Below are 15,027 nucleotides of genomic sequence, written 5' to 3' on the forward strand. Positions count from 1 at the left end.
GCAAATTTGGAGATATCATTCAAATCATTAATGTATATTGTGAACAGCTGGGGTCCCAGCACTGAGTCCTGCAGTACTCCATTTGTCACTGTCTGCCACTCTGAAAAGGACCCGTTTATTCCCACTCTCAGCTTCCTGTCTGCCAACCCGTTCTCTATCCATGTCAATACATTACCCCTAATACCATGAGCTTTAACTTTGCTCCAAAAGCCTTTTGAAAAGCTTGGAAAGCTGTGGGAAGACAGTTAGATATCTGCTATCACAAACAAGAAGCTGCATCCACAGTTGTGATGCTGGGAAAGACAGGATGGAGGGTTGCAGAACCAAAAGCTAATGGAAGGATTCCATAGGATCTTACCTCAGAGGAGTCATAGAGGTTTACAGCATGGAAATAGCTGGAATATTAAGAAGTCAAGTTAATTCCAGAAAACTGGCATATATATAAATTTTGGGTTGGTCCCAAGGCAAGTGAATTAACCTTCTGTATTTCATAAGAACAATACAGCACAGGAACAGGCCCTTCGGCCCTCCAAGCCCGCGCCGCTCCCTGGTCCAAACTAGACCATTCTTTTGTATCCCTCCATTCCCACTCCGTTCATATGGCTGTCTAGATAAGTCTTAAACGTTCCCAGTGTGTCCGCCTCCACCACCTTGCCTGGCAGCGCATTCCAGGCCCCCACCACCCTCTGTGTAAAATGTGTCCTTCTGATATCTGTGTTAAACCTCCCCCCCCCCTTCACCTTGAACCTATGACCCCTCGTGAACGTCACCACCGACCTGGGGAAAAGCTTCCCACCGTTCACCCTATCTATGCCTTTCATAATTTTATACACCTCTATTAAGTCTCCCCTCATCCTCCGTCTTTCCAGGGAGAACAACCCCAGTTTACCCAATCTCTCCTCATAACTAAGCCCCTCCATACCAGGCAACATCCTGGTAAACCTCCTCTGTACTCTCTCCAAAGCCTCCACGTCCTTCTGGTAGTGTGGCGACCAGAACTGGACGCAGTATTCCAAATGCGGCCGAACCAACGTTCTATACATCTGCAACATCAGACCCCAACTTTTATACTCTATGCCCCATCCTATAAAGGCAAGCATGCCATATGCCTTCTTCACCACCTTCTCCACCTGTGACGTCACCTTCAAGGATCTGTGGACTTGCACACCCAGGTCCCTCTGCATATCTACACCCTTTATGGTTCTGCCATTTATCGTATAGCTCCTCCCTACATTATTTCTACCAAAATGCATCACTTCGCATTTATCAGGATTGAACGCCATCTGCCATTTCTTTGCCCAAATTTCCAGCCTATCTATATCCTTCTGTAGCTTCTGACAATGTTCCTCACTATCTGCAAGTCCTGCCAATTTTGTGTCGTCCGCAAACTTACTGATCACCCCAGTTACACCTTCTTCCAGATCATTTATATAAATCACAAAAATAAGATAAGGGGAACCTTTGGGAAGTAAAAGGTAGAACAAAGTTGATAGCATAAGTCTTTTATAAGCTGTAGTATTAATTGCTAGTGCTTGTTTTGCTTGATTTCTCTTTATATCGATGAAGTTTGTTTCTGTTAAAATTGAAACTTTGTGGAGTAGTTCTTGTCTGTAAATTACTGTATGTTCTTTTATCTTCGTTAAATGTTAATGGTCCCTAACTGGTTCAAAACATAACATACCGTCTTCTGTAATAGGCATTTTAAAATGATTTCTCATCAGCTTTTCTGACCATTTTGCCTCAATGTACTCAATGTATGCCTGCCTGCAGTTTCTATATTTCCTCCTCCTTTAGCCCCCTCTAACTGTTGCATGATTCCAGTCGGCTGTTAACCCATTGAACGCTCGGCACGTGGCCAAGCTTGTGCCTGATCCTGGGCCTCATTTTTAAGCGTCTTTACACTTCAAATAACACTTTTCCCATATATGGTTATAGCATAAAAACAGTCTTAATCTGTAGTTAGAACCTGGAGAGGACTCCTTGGAGATGAGAGCCTCTCTCCTCTTTCACTGTTCAGTCAATTTGGGACCTAATTCTGGATTTACGCTGCATTAGTTTGAGAGGAGCATGGCGAGGGAGATTTTGAAAAGTTGGGAGAGAAGTCGTCAAAAAACAATTAAAAAGGAAAGGTGGAGCAATGCAATTTAAGTAAGGAAGAACATAGAACAGTAAAATATTCCATAGGCACAATAAATAAAAAACAGGAATTTCAGGATGGGGAGAGGACCAGTGAAAAGTAGAAATTACTTTGCACAGCCACTAAACTTGTGTAAATGCACCCTTTGGGAATCAGTGCATTGAGGTGATTGAGTTACTAATTGATCTCCAGAAATTACGCTAAAACTTAATGGTCACATTATGTTTGGAGTACTGTGTCTTTGTTATGATAAACTAAATGTTCATCCTTTGGGAAGGGAACAGAGAACAAGTGGTTTAATTTTAGTTGTAAAACAGAAAAGATACAAGCAGCTGAAGTCTATATAGTCTAGACAGAAGGTGATTAATAAAGAGGCCCTCATGAGGATATGTAACATGCTAAATGGAACAGATCCAATAAATCAAACTTTATTCTCAACTAAACCACAGATGTGGGACTCGGAGCAAAATTCTCCCAAGTCCCTGCTAGTGGGTTTGATGGGGGAGAATATAGCAGGTGGCCAGAAATTGGTTTTATGTCAGCGTGAATTTACAACGGGATCTTCCACTGATGCCTTCCATGATGGATTGGCAAACTCGACCAGAGGCTGGCATGAACCCCATTTACATTCTGTTTTGGGATGCAGGTGAAAGCCTGACCCCCTTCCCCCACACCAGATTCTCTGCGAAGCCGAAAATACCATGGTGTGCAGATATTGGGACTCGCCTTACCAACATCCTGGGGCTGCCTCCGGAGTGTGGTGCAGAGACCCTGGTACGCCACATTACTGCACCTGCACGTGGACCTTCCAGATTAGGTGTCCTGTAGGTGGTCCATCTTCCTGCTTTGGACTGTTCCTGGCAAGCCATCTTTTCTCTCGAGACCCATCTTCTGGTTTCAGTGTGTTCCTGGAGATCTATCTGCATCTTAAGGCAGTCCACCTTCTTTCTTGAATAGTGGGCAGAGGTGTCAGGTGCCTTCTAAATATGGCACCTGGACATAATGCCGGACTATGCACCATCCAGGCCTGCCCCGCCATTGGATATGGCGTCAAACACTCGGGTGCATAATTAATGAGGTCAGGATTGGAAGACTTGGCATCTTTTCTTGCCAACTGCCACAGCAGGAAACACTCCAGGTTACCACCTCTGCCACAGCACTTTGACTCAAAATGGGAAAATTTGATCCTAGATTTAACATTGTGGAACATAAAGCAAGTCTAACTAAGGACTTTACTGAAATTGTTATGAGAGATGGGATAATCTGCCAGCCAGGATTATGGAGCTACGAATATTAGAAGTTTCAAATAAGTGGAGAGTTTGTATGAAGGGGATGGGCCAAATGGCCTTTTCTTGCTCTTGCCGTTTCTTGTGCTTTTACATGATTTAACTATCATAAAAAGTAGCCTAAAAATTATGTCAGTAAGTCAATTGCTAGAGTAATTTCCTATTTATTCTTTAGAATCTTATTATACAAAGAAAATCTATTACACAATACTCTGCTTTTTAAGTGATTTTACTTGTGCATTTACCTTTTATTCTCGCATTAGTAAACACACAATACCAATTAAATATTTGTCCTACAGAGAAGTGAATTATTTTGCCTTAATGCTATGCCACCTCCCTTTCTAAAAAACAAGTACAGTGATTTAACCAAAACCAAAAAAATCTTTCAACCGTTTCACAATATTTGTAGTTCCTGGTCTGAAATCGTGAACAATTTTATTTTATATTAATGTTCCACAGTTTAATTATGAAAATGAGCATACTGACTTTTGTGTGTACAGTATTTTAGACCTGGCATATTCCCTTTTGGGACCTACCATGTACTTCCCCTGATACTAAGCATAAATCAGCTCCGAGTTCCTCTCCTAACTCCTGCCAGATGGTGCATCTGACAGAGATGGCAACAGGGGAAACCTCCACTCCAGTCAAAGTGGGTGAGGGAAGAATGAAAAAAGCTCCGTTTAAGAAAATCCTGCACTCTTGAGGTTGGATCAGGATGATTTACCTTTGAAATAGTTCCTTTATTACCTGGGCACTGCAACCCTAATATGATTCGCATTTACCCCCACTCCCCCAGGCCCAAATTTATTTATGTGAAACTATGGCTAGATTTTTTTAATGTTAGTGGATTTTGAGAGATCTGGTAATTGCAAATACACTAGTGGTTTATTAATTTATCCCAAATTGCATTATTTTTGATGAAGTCACTAATTCTCTGATTCTATCGTCAACTGTCTGCCAACAAGAATATCATTTGCATCAGTGCCTCAGTTCCCTTAACTAGAACTGTGGTTTGAATCTGCCTGGGTTAAGCCTGCAATTATAATGTCCCAGTCTCTGTTCTCGGAACAGTGACAGATGTGAAAGACGCATTATTGCATCTGTCTCCGCAGCTAACTTGGAGGCAGGCAAAGCCATCTGGAGTGATGCAAATGATGGACTCTGTTGAAAATGCATAATTGCACCGTCAGTAAATAATGTCTCTTTTGCTCCATTACCCTTAAATTCAGGTACATGACCAGAGCACCGCAGTGATCCATTTTAATTAAACCAGATTGACTTTAAAGTTGCAAGGAATTATTTTAGATGTTGAACACTATTCTGCATGCAGATTAAACTATAATGCTTACGTACAGAATATGACAACGTAAGGCAGTGTCTTCTTACCCATCAGATAATATGGGGGGCACTGTAGCACAGTGGTTAGCACTGCTACTTCACAGCGCCAGGGACCCGGGTTCGATTCCCAGCTTGGGTCACTATCTGTGTGGAATTTGCACGTTCTCCCTGTGTCTGCGTGGGTTTCCTCTGGGTACTCCGGTTTCCCCCCACATTCTGAAAGATGTGCTGGTTACGTGCTTTGACCCAAACAGGCGCCAGACTGTGGTGACTAGGAAAATTTCACACAGTAACTTCATTGCAATGTAAATAAATAAACTTTGCTTTAAGAAAGTGGTTCTTGGTTCAATCTCCACTCCAAGATTTGAGTACAAAATGTGGGTTCAGATTTTCAGTTCTGTACTGAGGGAATAGTATCCTCTTGGAGCAGTGTTGAACTAAAACCCTGTTTGCCTGACCCATTGCATATTAAAGATCCCATGGCATTATGTAATTTACAGCAGGGAATTGTTCAAAGTAAACGTCTCCTTTTCAACAAAGACCACCCAAAAATAAGCAAGTCCAATATCTCAGTTGTGGGAGATATCAGTGGATAAAGTGGTTGATCTACACATCTAAGCAGCATATCAAAGTAACTCGTTAGATATGAGATGCATTTATATTCTGTTTCATCATGTAAGTTTATCTTGTGTGCAGTTCATCCACTAGAGGGAATTTATACATGAAGTTTTCTTCTGATGTACTCTAAATGGCCACAAGAGGACATCAGAAAACACACACACACCGATTGAGCAATAAAGCAGAAGCTATCCAGCTTTTCATTCCTTTTGAAAATATCTAAGCTGTTTCCCTCAACCACTTTTTGCAGTAGCATTCCTCATTCCAACCACTTTCTCAGTAAAGGAACTTCTCCACTTTCCCATTGGATTTACAGGTAATTGCTATTTCTGCCTTTAATTTTGGATTCTGCCACAGATGGAAACATTCTCTCCATGTCTACCCCATCCAATCCATTCATAATTTTATAGACCTCCATCATGTCATCACAAATCCTTTTCTTTCCAAAGAAAAGACCCTCAACATTTTCAATCTTTCCTGATAGATGTTATCACTCTTCTAAATCTTCTTTGCATTTTCTCTGGTCTCCATTCATTAAAATGATATAAAAGCACCAGAGCTGTACCCAGTATTCTAAATGCAGCCTGTAAAAGGCCCTATAAAAGTATAGCATAACTTTACTATTTTAAAATTTGATATTCAGTGTTTTGTTCGTATTTTTAATTGCTTTACTGATCTTCATAGAAACATAGAAACTAGAATCGGGAGTAGGCCATTTGGCCCTTTGAGCCTGCTCCGCCATTCATTTTGATCATGACTGATCATCGAATTCAATACCCTGTTCTCCACCCCGCTCCTCACATATCCCTTGATCCTTTAGCACCAAGAAATATATCTAATTTCTTCTTGAAATCAGACAATGTTTTGCCTCAATTACTTGCTGTGGTAGTGAATTCCATACATTCACCATCCTCTGGGTGAAGAAACTTCTCACCTCAGTTCTAAAAGGTTTACCACTTATCCTCAAACTATGATCACTGGTTCTGGGCTTCCCCACCATCAGGAACATTCTGAGCTTGGTTGAAAAGATGTATTTTGTAAATGGCTTTTGGATGTGGAAACAGCAGTGAAAAGACACATAATTTAATGACGGAATTAATGAAGGCATTCGAAAGAATGTGCCCGAGTAACTGATGGACCTGCTACAAATATCGGATGAGAAGGAGTAGAAAAATGATATACAAAAGGCTAGAAGCACATCATTTGAATCAGGTCATTTATGGCTTGCAGAGACGGATGGGGTCAAGGCCGTTGAGGGATTTTAATGATCAATTGATTCATTGGGGGATGGGGAGACAGGCCACTATTGTAGGGTACTGAAATTTGGAAAAATAGGCCAATGTAAGCCCAGGACAGAATACAAACAGCTGAGTTTTGGATATGTTAAAGCATGGACAGTGGGAGATGGGCATTGCGGGAATCAAATCTAGGGATGACCAAAAGTCAGATCCATATAGAAGTTGACACCATATTTGTGAATAATGCTGCAGGATGGAGATAAGGAGTCAAGTTAAGGATAGATCCTTGGGAGACTTGAGAAGTGATGGTTCAGTTGTAGGAGGAGAAACTTTTGCTGTATATGTGCTGGTTATGTTCAAACAGGCGAAAGTGGAGAGCAACTTCGCAGAGCTGACAACGGAGGAGGGAAGGCACCTTCAAACCTATCATCAGCTGCAAAGAGTCTGAAGTCATGAATCTAAAGCAGTATACTGTTAAATTCTAAGAAGATGTCATTTGCATCTTTGGAAATTGTTATGCGGTTAGAAGATTTAAATGGAAATTTTTGGAAGGGAGGAAATATATTGTAAATGGTGAGGTATAGTAGGTCTCTGTTTTACGTTGCCTTGTTTTAAATTGTTTGGCTTTAACGTCATAAATATAAAGGGCCATCATGTCCCCTTAGTGCCAGGATTTCGGTTTTGGCATCATTTTGTGCTGGGGCCAATAAAGATTGAATAATTGCTATGATCCTGGACCAAATCCTCAAGTTTTAGTAAGGCCTGATTTGGAACCAGTAACGTCTTGTTTAAAGTAGACACGGTTTGAGATTCGAAATACTTACGAAGCGAATAAAGCCACAAGATTCCATGGTTTTGAACAAACAATAATATACTTTACGAAACAAGGTCAGAAATATAAAACAACTTACAATATCTATCTTCTACTTTCGCATTCAGGGTTAACATGGTTAGCACTGCTGCCTCACAGTGCCAGGGACCCAGGTTCGTTTCCTGGCTTGGGTCACAGTCTGTGCGGAGTCTGCATGTTCTCCCCGTGTCTGCATGGGTTTCCTCCAGGTGCTCCAGTTTCTTCCAACAGTCCAAAAGACGTGCTGGTTCGGTGCATTGGGGTGCGTTGGCCATGCTAAATTCTCTGTGTACCTGAACAGGTGCCAGAGTGTGACGACGCGGGGATTTTCACAGTAATTTCATTGCAGTATTAATGTAAGCTTACTTGTGACACAAATAAATAAACTTTAAAAACTTTAAACATGTGAATTAACAGGCAAACTGTGTTTGAACACCCCCACACTGCGCAATAAATGGCAGATACAACCAAAATACAGTCCACTAATTTCTCAGCAACCTACGCAGACTCTGTAAACTGTTTGTCAACCAATCTCTTTGAAAATCACTCACTCTCATGAGGGATTCCGTTTATTAGCTTCGAAGATCTCACCTTAATTCTCTCCAAAAGTCGCTCCAGTTCGGAGGGTGAAATGATGGCCCATGTCACAATGTTTCAATCTCCTCTCTGAGAATCTGTTTCCCCTGGATTCCTGAGTATACACTCAAGTACCGACTCACAAGGATACCTTCTGCTCTTTGGCTGCATTGTGCAGAACACCACTGCTCCAAAGGGGTACCTTTGCCCAACAGCCCACAGTGCAGCATCACCTGCTGCGTTCTTGGATCTTCAGGACTTCTGCAGAGCCTTCTTGAATTGCCAGGGCTTCTCCAGAGCCCCTTTGATTGCCATGACTTCTTTTGAGCTCTCACCACTTTGGTCAACTGCAGCCCTTTTCCTGCTTGGAGTCTCTTTTGCTGCTGCTCTTTTTCCTTAACCAGTGCCTCTCCCTGTCACTGTCCCCTACATGGGTCTCCTCTCTTGGGACTTCACTGTCTCCTCTCCCTTTTGGACCTCTCTTTGTCCCCACACCAATCCCCTGTCTGGAGCATTTCTCTACAATGGCTCTCCACTTCTGGTCACATGACCTAGGTTTTTGCACCATTTTCTTATTGTACCGGTGCAATGAGCCCCATGCCTTCAGCCCAAAGAACTTAAAATGCTGAATTACACATGCACAGCTCACTCCTAATCTGCAGATGTGTGGAGATGCTAAGGTCTCTCAAGACATGGAATTCCCAACCTCTGCTCTTGGAGAGAAGGTGAGTCAGCTTTCATTACACCTAATTGGCTCCATTTTGGAGCAACCTCTCCCATCTGTCAACTTGCCCGCTGACCGCCCCGCCCTGCCCCTCGTGGCCTGCCTCTCCTACATGTGCACCCACTCCTGCTTGCACTTCCTCTCCCACTAAATGCTTCCCTCCTTGACCCTCCCATTTGCTGCTCCTCCTGCTCACTTACTCATCCTCCGTCTTGCTGCTCCTCTCCTGAGCACTTGCTCACAGCGAGATTTCAGGAGAGAGGTGCCGAGCAGGAGAGGTAGCGAACAGGAGAGTCAGGAGTGAGGAGGAGGAGGAGGAGGTAAGTAGAAAGAGTTGGCATATTTCTTTTAATAAGAAATTTATAAGTATGTTAGTTTATCTACAAGTATAGGACTTTAGGACTACAGTATTTCGATTTATAAGTATAATGTTTTAATTTTCTGAGGAAGCTCCAAGAAATCCATCTACAGCTTTTACATTAGTTAGAACAGATAATCTGATTTGCTTAAAGTTGTTTCATTCAAAGTTGCACTTTTCAGGAATGCAAATACAATTAAAAAAACACAATCATTCATAGGATAAAAGCAAAATGCTGGAACCTGAAACGAAAACAGAAAATGCTACAAAATCTCAGGTCTGACAGCATCTGTGGAGAGAGAATAGAGCCAACGTTTCAAGTCTGGATGACCCTTTGTCAGAGCTGGGATGTGGATTTGGCTGGCTAAGCCAGCATTTATTGCGCATCCCTAATTGCCCTTGAGAAGGTGGTGATGAGCTGCCTTCTTGAACCGCTGCAGTCCATGTGGTATCAGTAAACCCAGAGTGCTGCAGAAGAGAGAGGTGAAAGGAAGCATGGGTGAAATGAAGAGGATGGGTGATTAGAGCCCCAAAACTATGGAAAAAGAAAAATGGTAGGTTGAGGCTTGGATCAAGAATGCCAGATCTTAAAAAGGCCCTTAGTTTACGTAGGCAGTTGAAGGAGAGGTTGGGGCCTGATTTCTGCAACCTTCCCTGCTTTACTCTCCTCTCTACTCCATGGCCCCCTGATTCTGATCTCCAGCATGTCTCCTTTCCCAGTATTGGTGTCAGAGCCTTCCACCTCTCTACTTCACTCCATAACTTTAAATGTCTTCTCAAAACCCATTTCTCTGACCAGATTTTTGGCCATTTCTCCAGTCCTCTGGAAAGGTTCAATGTCTGCTCCTTCACTTCTCTAGAAAACACCTTTTGATGTCTTTGTATGTTAAAGACATTATTCAGCCTAGCTTCACTTCACTTTAAAGGCATTGGGGTATGGTAGCATAGTGACTGCTACAGAACTAATAATCCAGAGATGTCATTTCAAATCCCATCATGCCAGCTGAAGAATTGAAATGCAGTTAAAGTAAATCTGGAATACACAGAAATACTACTTTTGCGTAAAAACCCATCTGCTTCACTAACCTTTAGAGAAGGAAATATAGTGTCTTTGCTGGGTCAGGCCTATATGTGACTCCAGATCTCCACACAAGTTGCTTGACTCTTAACTTCCCTCTGAAATAGCCTAGTGGGTGATTCAATTGGAAAGGGATAGACAGCGTTGCCCACAATCCATGAATAAATGTGTTTTTAAAAAGTTCCTTGAAGCTTTTCTCCAAGGCATTGTGCTGCTGTTTGCTGGTTCCTCACAAGAGGGCATTAGAGACTTGCATTGCCGAGACTGACTTGTTGCAGTTAGTTTAGAACAGAATTCAGAAACGTTCATATTTAGCAAATTACATCTAATGTGACCCTTTTCTTAGCTAAAGCATTTGAGTATTTTATTGTCATATCTTTTAATTGAGCAATTTCAGACTTGAGGAATTGTGCACATTTTTAATTTTTACCCAGTGGCCGACCAGATTCTTCAGGTAAAGAATTAATGAGACTTCGGCATACAGGGAATTATCTGCATACCTCAGGTTACAGCCACTCGATTCAGTGACTACTAACTAGCAAAGTGAAGCTTGGCAATTAATAGAGGCTACATCTGTTTTAAAATACTGTTTTTGATGCCATGAGGAGTAATATGAATTTGGTTTATGTAATCTATAATTTCTTCAGCCCCACCTGTAAAATAAACAGTTTATTCTTTTGTAAATTTGCTTTACTGGAATAATCATCAGGGGTAATCAGTGGGGAACACATGGAAGCGTGTAAAATTACAGTAACTAGTACATATAAGGGCGGCACGGTAGCACAGTGGTTAGCACTGCTGCTTCACAGCTCCAGGGTCCCGGGTTCGATTCCCGGCTCGGGTCACTGTCTGTGTGGAGTTTGCACATTCTCCTCGTGTCTGCATGGGTTTACTCCGGGTGCTCCGGTTTCCTCCCACAGTCCAAAGATGTGCGGGTTAGGTTGATTGGCCAGGTTAAAAATTGCCCCTTAGAGTCCTGGGATGCGTAGGTTAGAGGGATTAGCGGGTAAATATGTGGGGTAGGGCCTGGGTGGGATTGTGGTTGGTGCAGACTTGATGGGCCGAATGGCCTCCTTCTGCACTGTAGGGTTTCTATGATTTCTATGATTTCATTATTATGATTGCTGGGTCATGCTATTGTATGACTAGATATTGGGCCCTAGAGGAAGGGAAGGTGTGAAGCCTGCTTACAGGAGAGTTGGGTAATGCTGATGTAAAAATTTGGAACAAACCAACTTCTCGTGTTCTAACGACTTAGCAAAATACTTTACATGCAAAGAATACTTTTGACGTGTAGTCACTGTTGTAATCAAATGCAGCAGTCTAGCTGCACATCTGTTCAGGTGCATGTAAAAATCCATGGAGCTACAGAAGGAATAGAAAATTCTTCGAGTCCTGACCAGCATTCCTCCCTCAATGAAGAGCATTTGAACTGGTCATTCTCTTGTGGGATCTTACTGTGTGTAAACTAGTAGACTTATTTTACCTACCTGTTATTAACGAATGTACTTAAAAAAGCAAAATTATTGTATCTGAAAAAAGTAAGGGTTTCTGAGACCATAATGCGGCTCTATATAAATGATCTTTTCTTTCTTCAGTTCTTCGCCAAGAGGGTTGAGGTGGCAGCTGCCTCAGAATGTGCCTATTTGCACTAATTAAACATGGTGGCCTCCAGTCATCTGAAACTTAATTCTCCTGTAGGAGCAGAATACTTCTTTGTGGATTACATGTTATAATGCTGTGGTCTATCTCCAGGCGATGTCTCTGTCATTCTGGGGATTTTGAGGTGTTCCCAGGTATCCCTGTATTTCCAAAATGATCTAGGACCCAACATTTAGTAAGGTTATGGCCAATTTTGAATTTGGTTGTGATTGTCTGTGCATATTTTATTAAATTACTTGTCATCCTCCATCCTCCACCCCTCTATCACTCACCTTCACATTCTGCTCTCTCGCCCCATACTGATTTGTACTCTGCCTTGGTCCCATTGCTGCTGGCTGTCTCGCCTAAATGACCATTCTTCATGATTAAATTTAAACAGTTCTGGCCATGAAAGAGGGACACACAGTTTAGCTCGGTCAATTATCCAGTCAAAATTCCTAAATAATGACCAAGCACTCCGACTTTCAGCCCCTGCTCTCCTTATAGTAAAGTTTCTGAGAATAGCTGCCTCATTTAGAATCGGTTGATTCAGCAGAGATTGGGAACCCAACCTGGAACTTTTTGGTCTCTGCACATTAATTCCAAAAGTATTTATCATTTTTTTTGTACCAAATGGAATCAAACAATAACTAATAGGGCAGGAAATGAAAGTCAATGTAATAAATGCTTTTTGAGCTCAATAATAAATAAGCATTACACACATTTTATGGACTGCCTGAGCCTTTTAAAGTACTAATCATATTACTCTCTTGTTTAGGTTATTTATACTGGGATTCTACGACCGAACTGAACACATTCACTGTACTCTGGAGTTGAGCACCAGCGTTTGGAAAGAGAAATCTAGAAGCTCCATCAAAACGGTATTTTCATTTACAGTACTATTGTTCTGAAGTGAAAGCATTTTATTGTCAACTGGAGATTTTTGTGAAACACTGAACAAAAGAAATAGTAAAAACCTAGTCCTTACAAAAAAGAGAACTTGTGTGTTGCTAGGCTCCCTCAGACAAAACTCGCCCCAGGTAAGTGAGACACCCCCCCCCCCCCCCCCCAATTAATAATTCACACTTTCAAGAACTATTGAAGTGCGTGATTTTCAGTGTTTAGCATATAGTAAATATAATTGCAATCATATGTTGATTACTTGAGTTCTATGCTTTAAAGAAGTGACATGCTTCAGTTTCATGAATGTTTTCTTAATGAGGATGGATTTTACTTTCATTACTCTGGAGAGTGTTTCCCAGCTTTAAAGCTCCATCGTGTGGCTATCAGCTTAGCTGCACCCATGATTCAGATTGAGGGACAAAGTATTGAGCTTGTTGTGTCTACCATTATCTCATGGGGGGGGCATGTGAAACGGTCAGACTTCAAATAGGTAGGAACCTGCAGCTGCAGTCTGTTCAGACCACCCACTTTAAGTATAGTGGCCCTGACCCAGTAACTGGACTGTACCTTAATGGGAATGTGATTTTGTAACAAGATACTGCGTACATGTTACAACAGTTGGGAATTTTTGCTCCTTTAGATCGTTAACAGTGAGGCATAATATGTTTACTGCATAAAACTTGTCCCATTGTCACTGAACAAGTGACATTTTGTTATTTCATGTGATCCTGAGTGTATGTCTCGTCTATGGAATGTTTTGTCCAGCAGAGGGCTATCTGGTCCTGACTTTTTTAGTCAGCTTTCATCATACAATGTTTAAATACAATCCAATTGCCATCCTGGTATCGCTATTTGTTGCAAAATTTTTATTTTTGTCATCAACAATTTCCAAATGCCTACTGATGCTTCGGGAATTTGTCCAGTACCAGAAAGGTCAGCCACAGATTCAAATGTAACATAATTAGTTTTATGTGGATGTCCATGACATCTTGTCCAGTATGATTTCTTTCACCGCCCACCCATTACAATGAAATGAATGGAAAACACAATGACTTTGCATTGTATTTCAGTATAATATTTCCCTTTTTCAGCTGAATTTTTAATGCAATGTCACATTGTCTCACTCGTGTAGTATATCTGTGTGACTGCTCTTTTGCATCCACAGTTGTGTATTTTGTGGAACAATAATTTATATAGTGCATTTAATACAGTCAAACATTCCCAAGCTGCTTCACAGGAGTGTTATCAAAGAAAATGTGGCACCAAGCCACATAAGGAGATATTAAGTAAATTGACAAAGGCCTGGTCAGAGATGTGTTTTAAAGAACACTGTTATGTTCTCGGTAAGGACCAGTATTTTCCAGAATGAAACTACAGGATTCCATTGTTTTAAGGCAGAAGCATGTTCACCATACAAGAGGTAACAAAGCAAACACTAAATTCTATTTATCCCATACTCTAACATTGAGACTTGACATGAGTTAAACATGAACTAACAGGCAGCTGTGGTTGAATGTAAATTATACATTGCAAATTAAATGGCAGATACAATTAAGGCAGATCATACAAATTGGCTCAGCAGTTCACTCAGATTTTAGTAATCACAGTGAGTCACAAAGTCCTTTGAACGCTGTCTTTTTCACAAAGAATTTCAGTCCCTCTCCTCCTAGGAGCTAATTTGATCCCCAGCTGACAGCAGTGCACAACCAATGGGAGTTCTACATGTATGGTCTTCTCCACAAATGGCAGATGTCTGCAGAACCTGCTCAACTTGATCCGGTTGGGGCAGCTCCACCTTGTTATCTTATAGAAACAGAAAACACTGCAGCAACTTACTTTCTATATTCTCAGCTTCTCGATCTTGCCTCTTCATGTTGAGTGTTCTTCAGTTTGTCTGCTCTGCTCCAATGGACTCAACAACTGATACTGCACAGCTTGGACTGATCCATGACCTTTTATATCTTTCAATCAAGCGTGCTTCTTTGTTATGAATGATGTCAAGATTCTTGAATGTTGTTGGAGCTGCACAGGCAAGTGGGCCGTATTCCATCACACTCCTGATTTGCACCTTGTAGATGGTGGACAGGCTTTGGGGAATTAGGAGGTGAATTACTCGCTGCAGCATTCTTGGCCCCTGACCCAGCTCTTGTAGCCACTGTGTTTATGTAGTGAGTCCTGTTGAGTTTCTGGTCAATGGTAACCCTCAAAGGTATTAACAATGGGGGATTCAGTGATGGTAACACCATTGAATATCAAGGGGTGGTGGTTAGATTGTCTTTT

General features: G+C 41.6%; 1 protein-coding gene across 1 annotated transcript in view; it reads left to right on the forward strand.

The window, feature by feature from the left end:
- The window catches only part of pdzd8 (PDZ domain containing 8), a 201,095-nt gene that overhangs the window by 75,992 nt on the left and 110,076 nt on the right, over nucleotides 1-15,027 (forward strand). Inside the window, exon 3 of the mRNA XM_078223246.1 lies at nucleotides 12,623-12,725. Coding sequence (XP_078079372.1) covers nucleotides 12,623-12,725 — 103 coding nt within the window. The remainder of the gene's footprint in view (nucleotides 1-12,622; nucleotides 12,726-15,027) is intronic.

This window comes from Mustelus asterias, chromosome 11 (genome assembly GCF_964213995.1).
Source record: "Mustelus asterias chromosome 11, sMusAst1.hap1.1, whole genome shotgun sequence".
Classification (NCBI taxonomy): domain Eukaryota; kingdom Metazoa; phylum Chordata; class Chondrichthyes; order Carcharhiniformes; family Triakidae; genus Mustelus; species Mustelus asterias.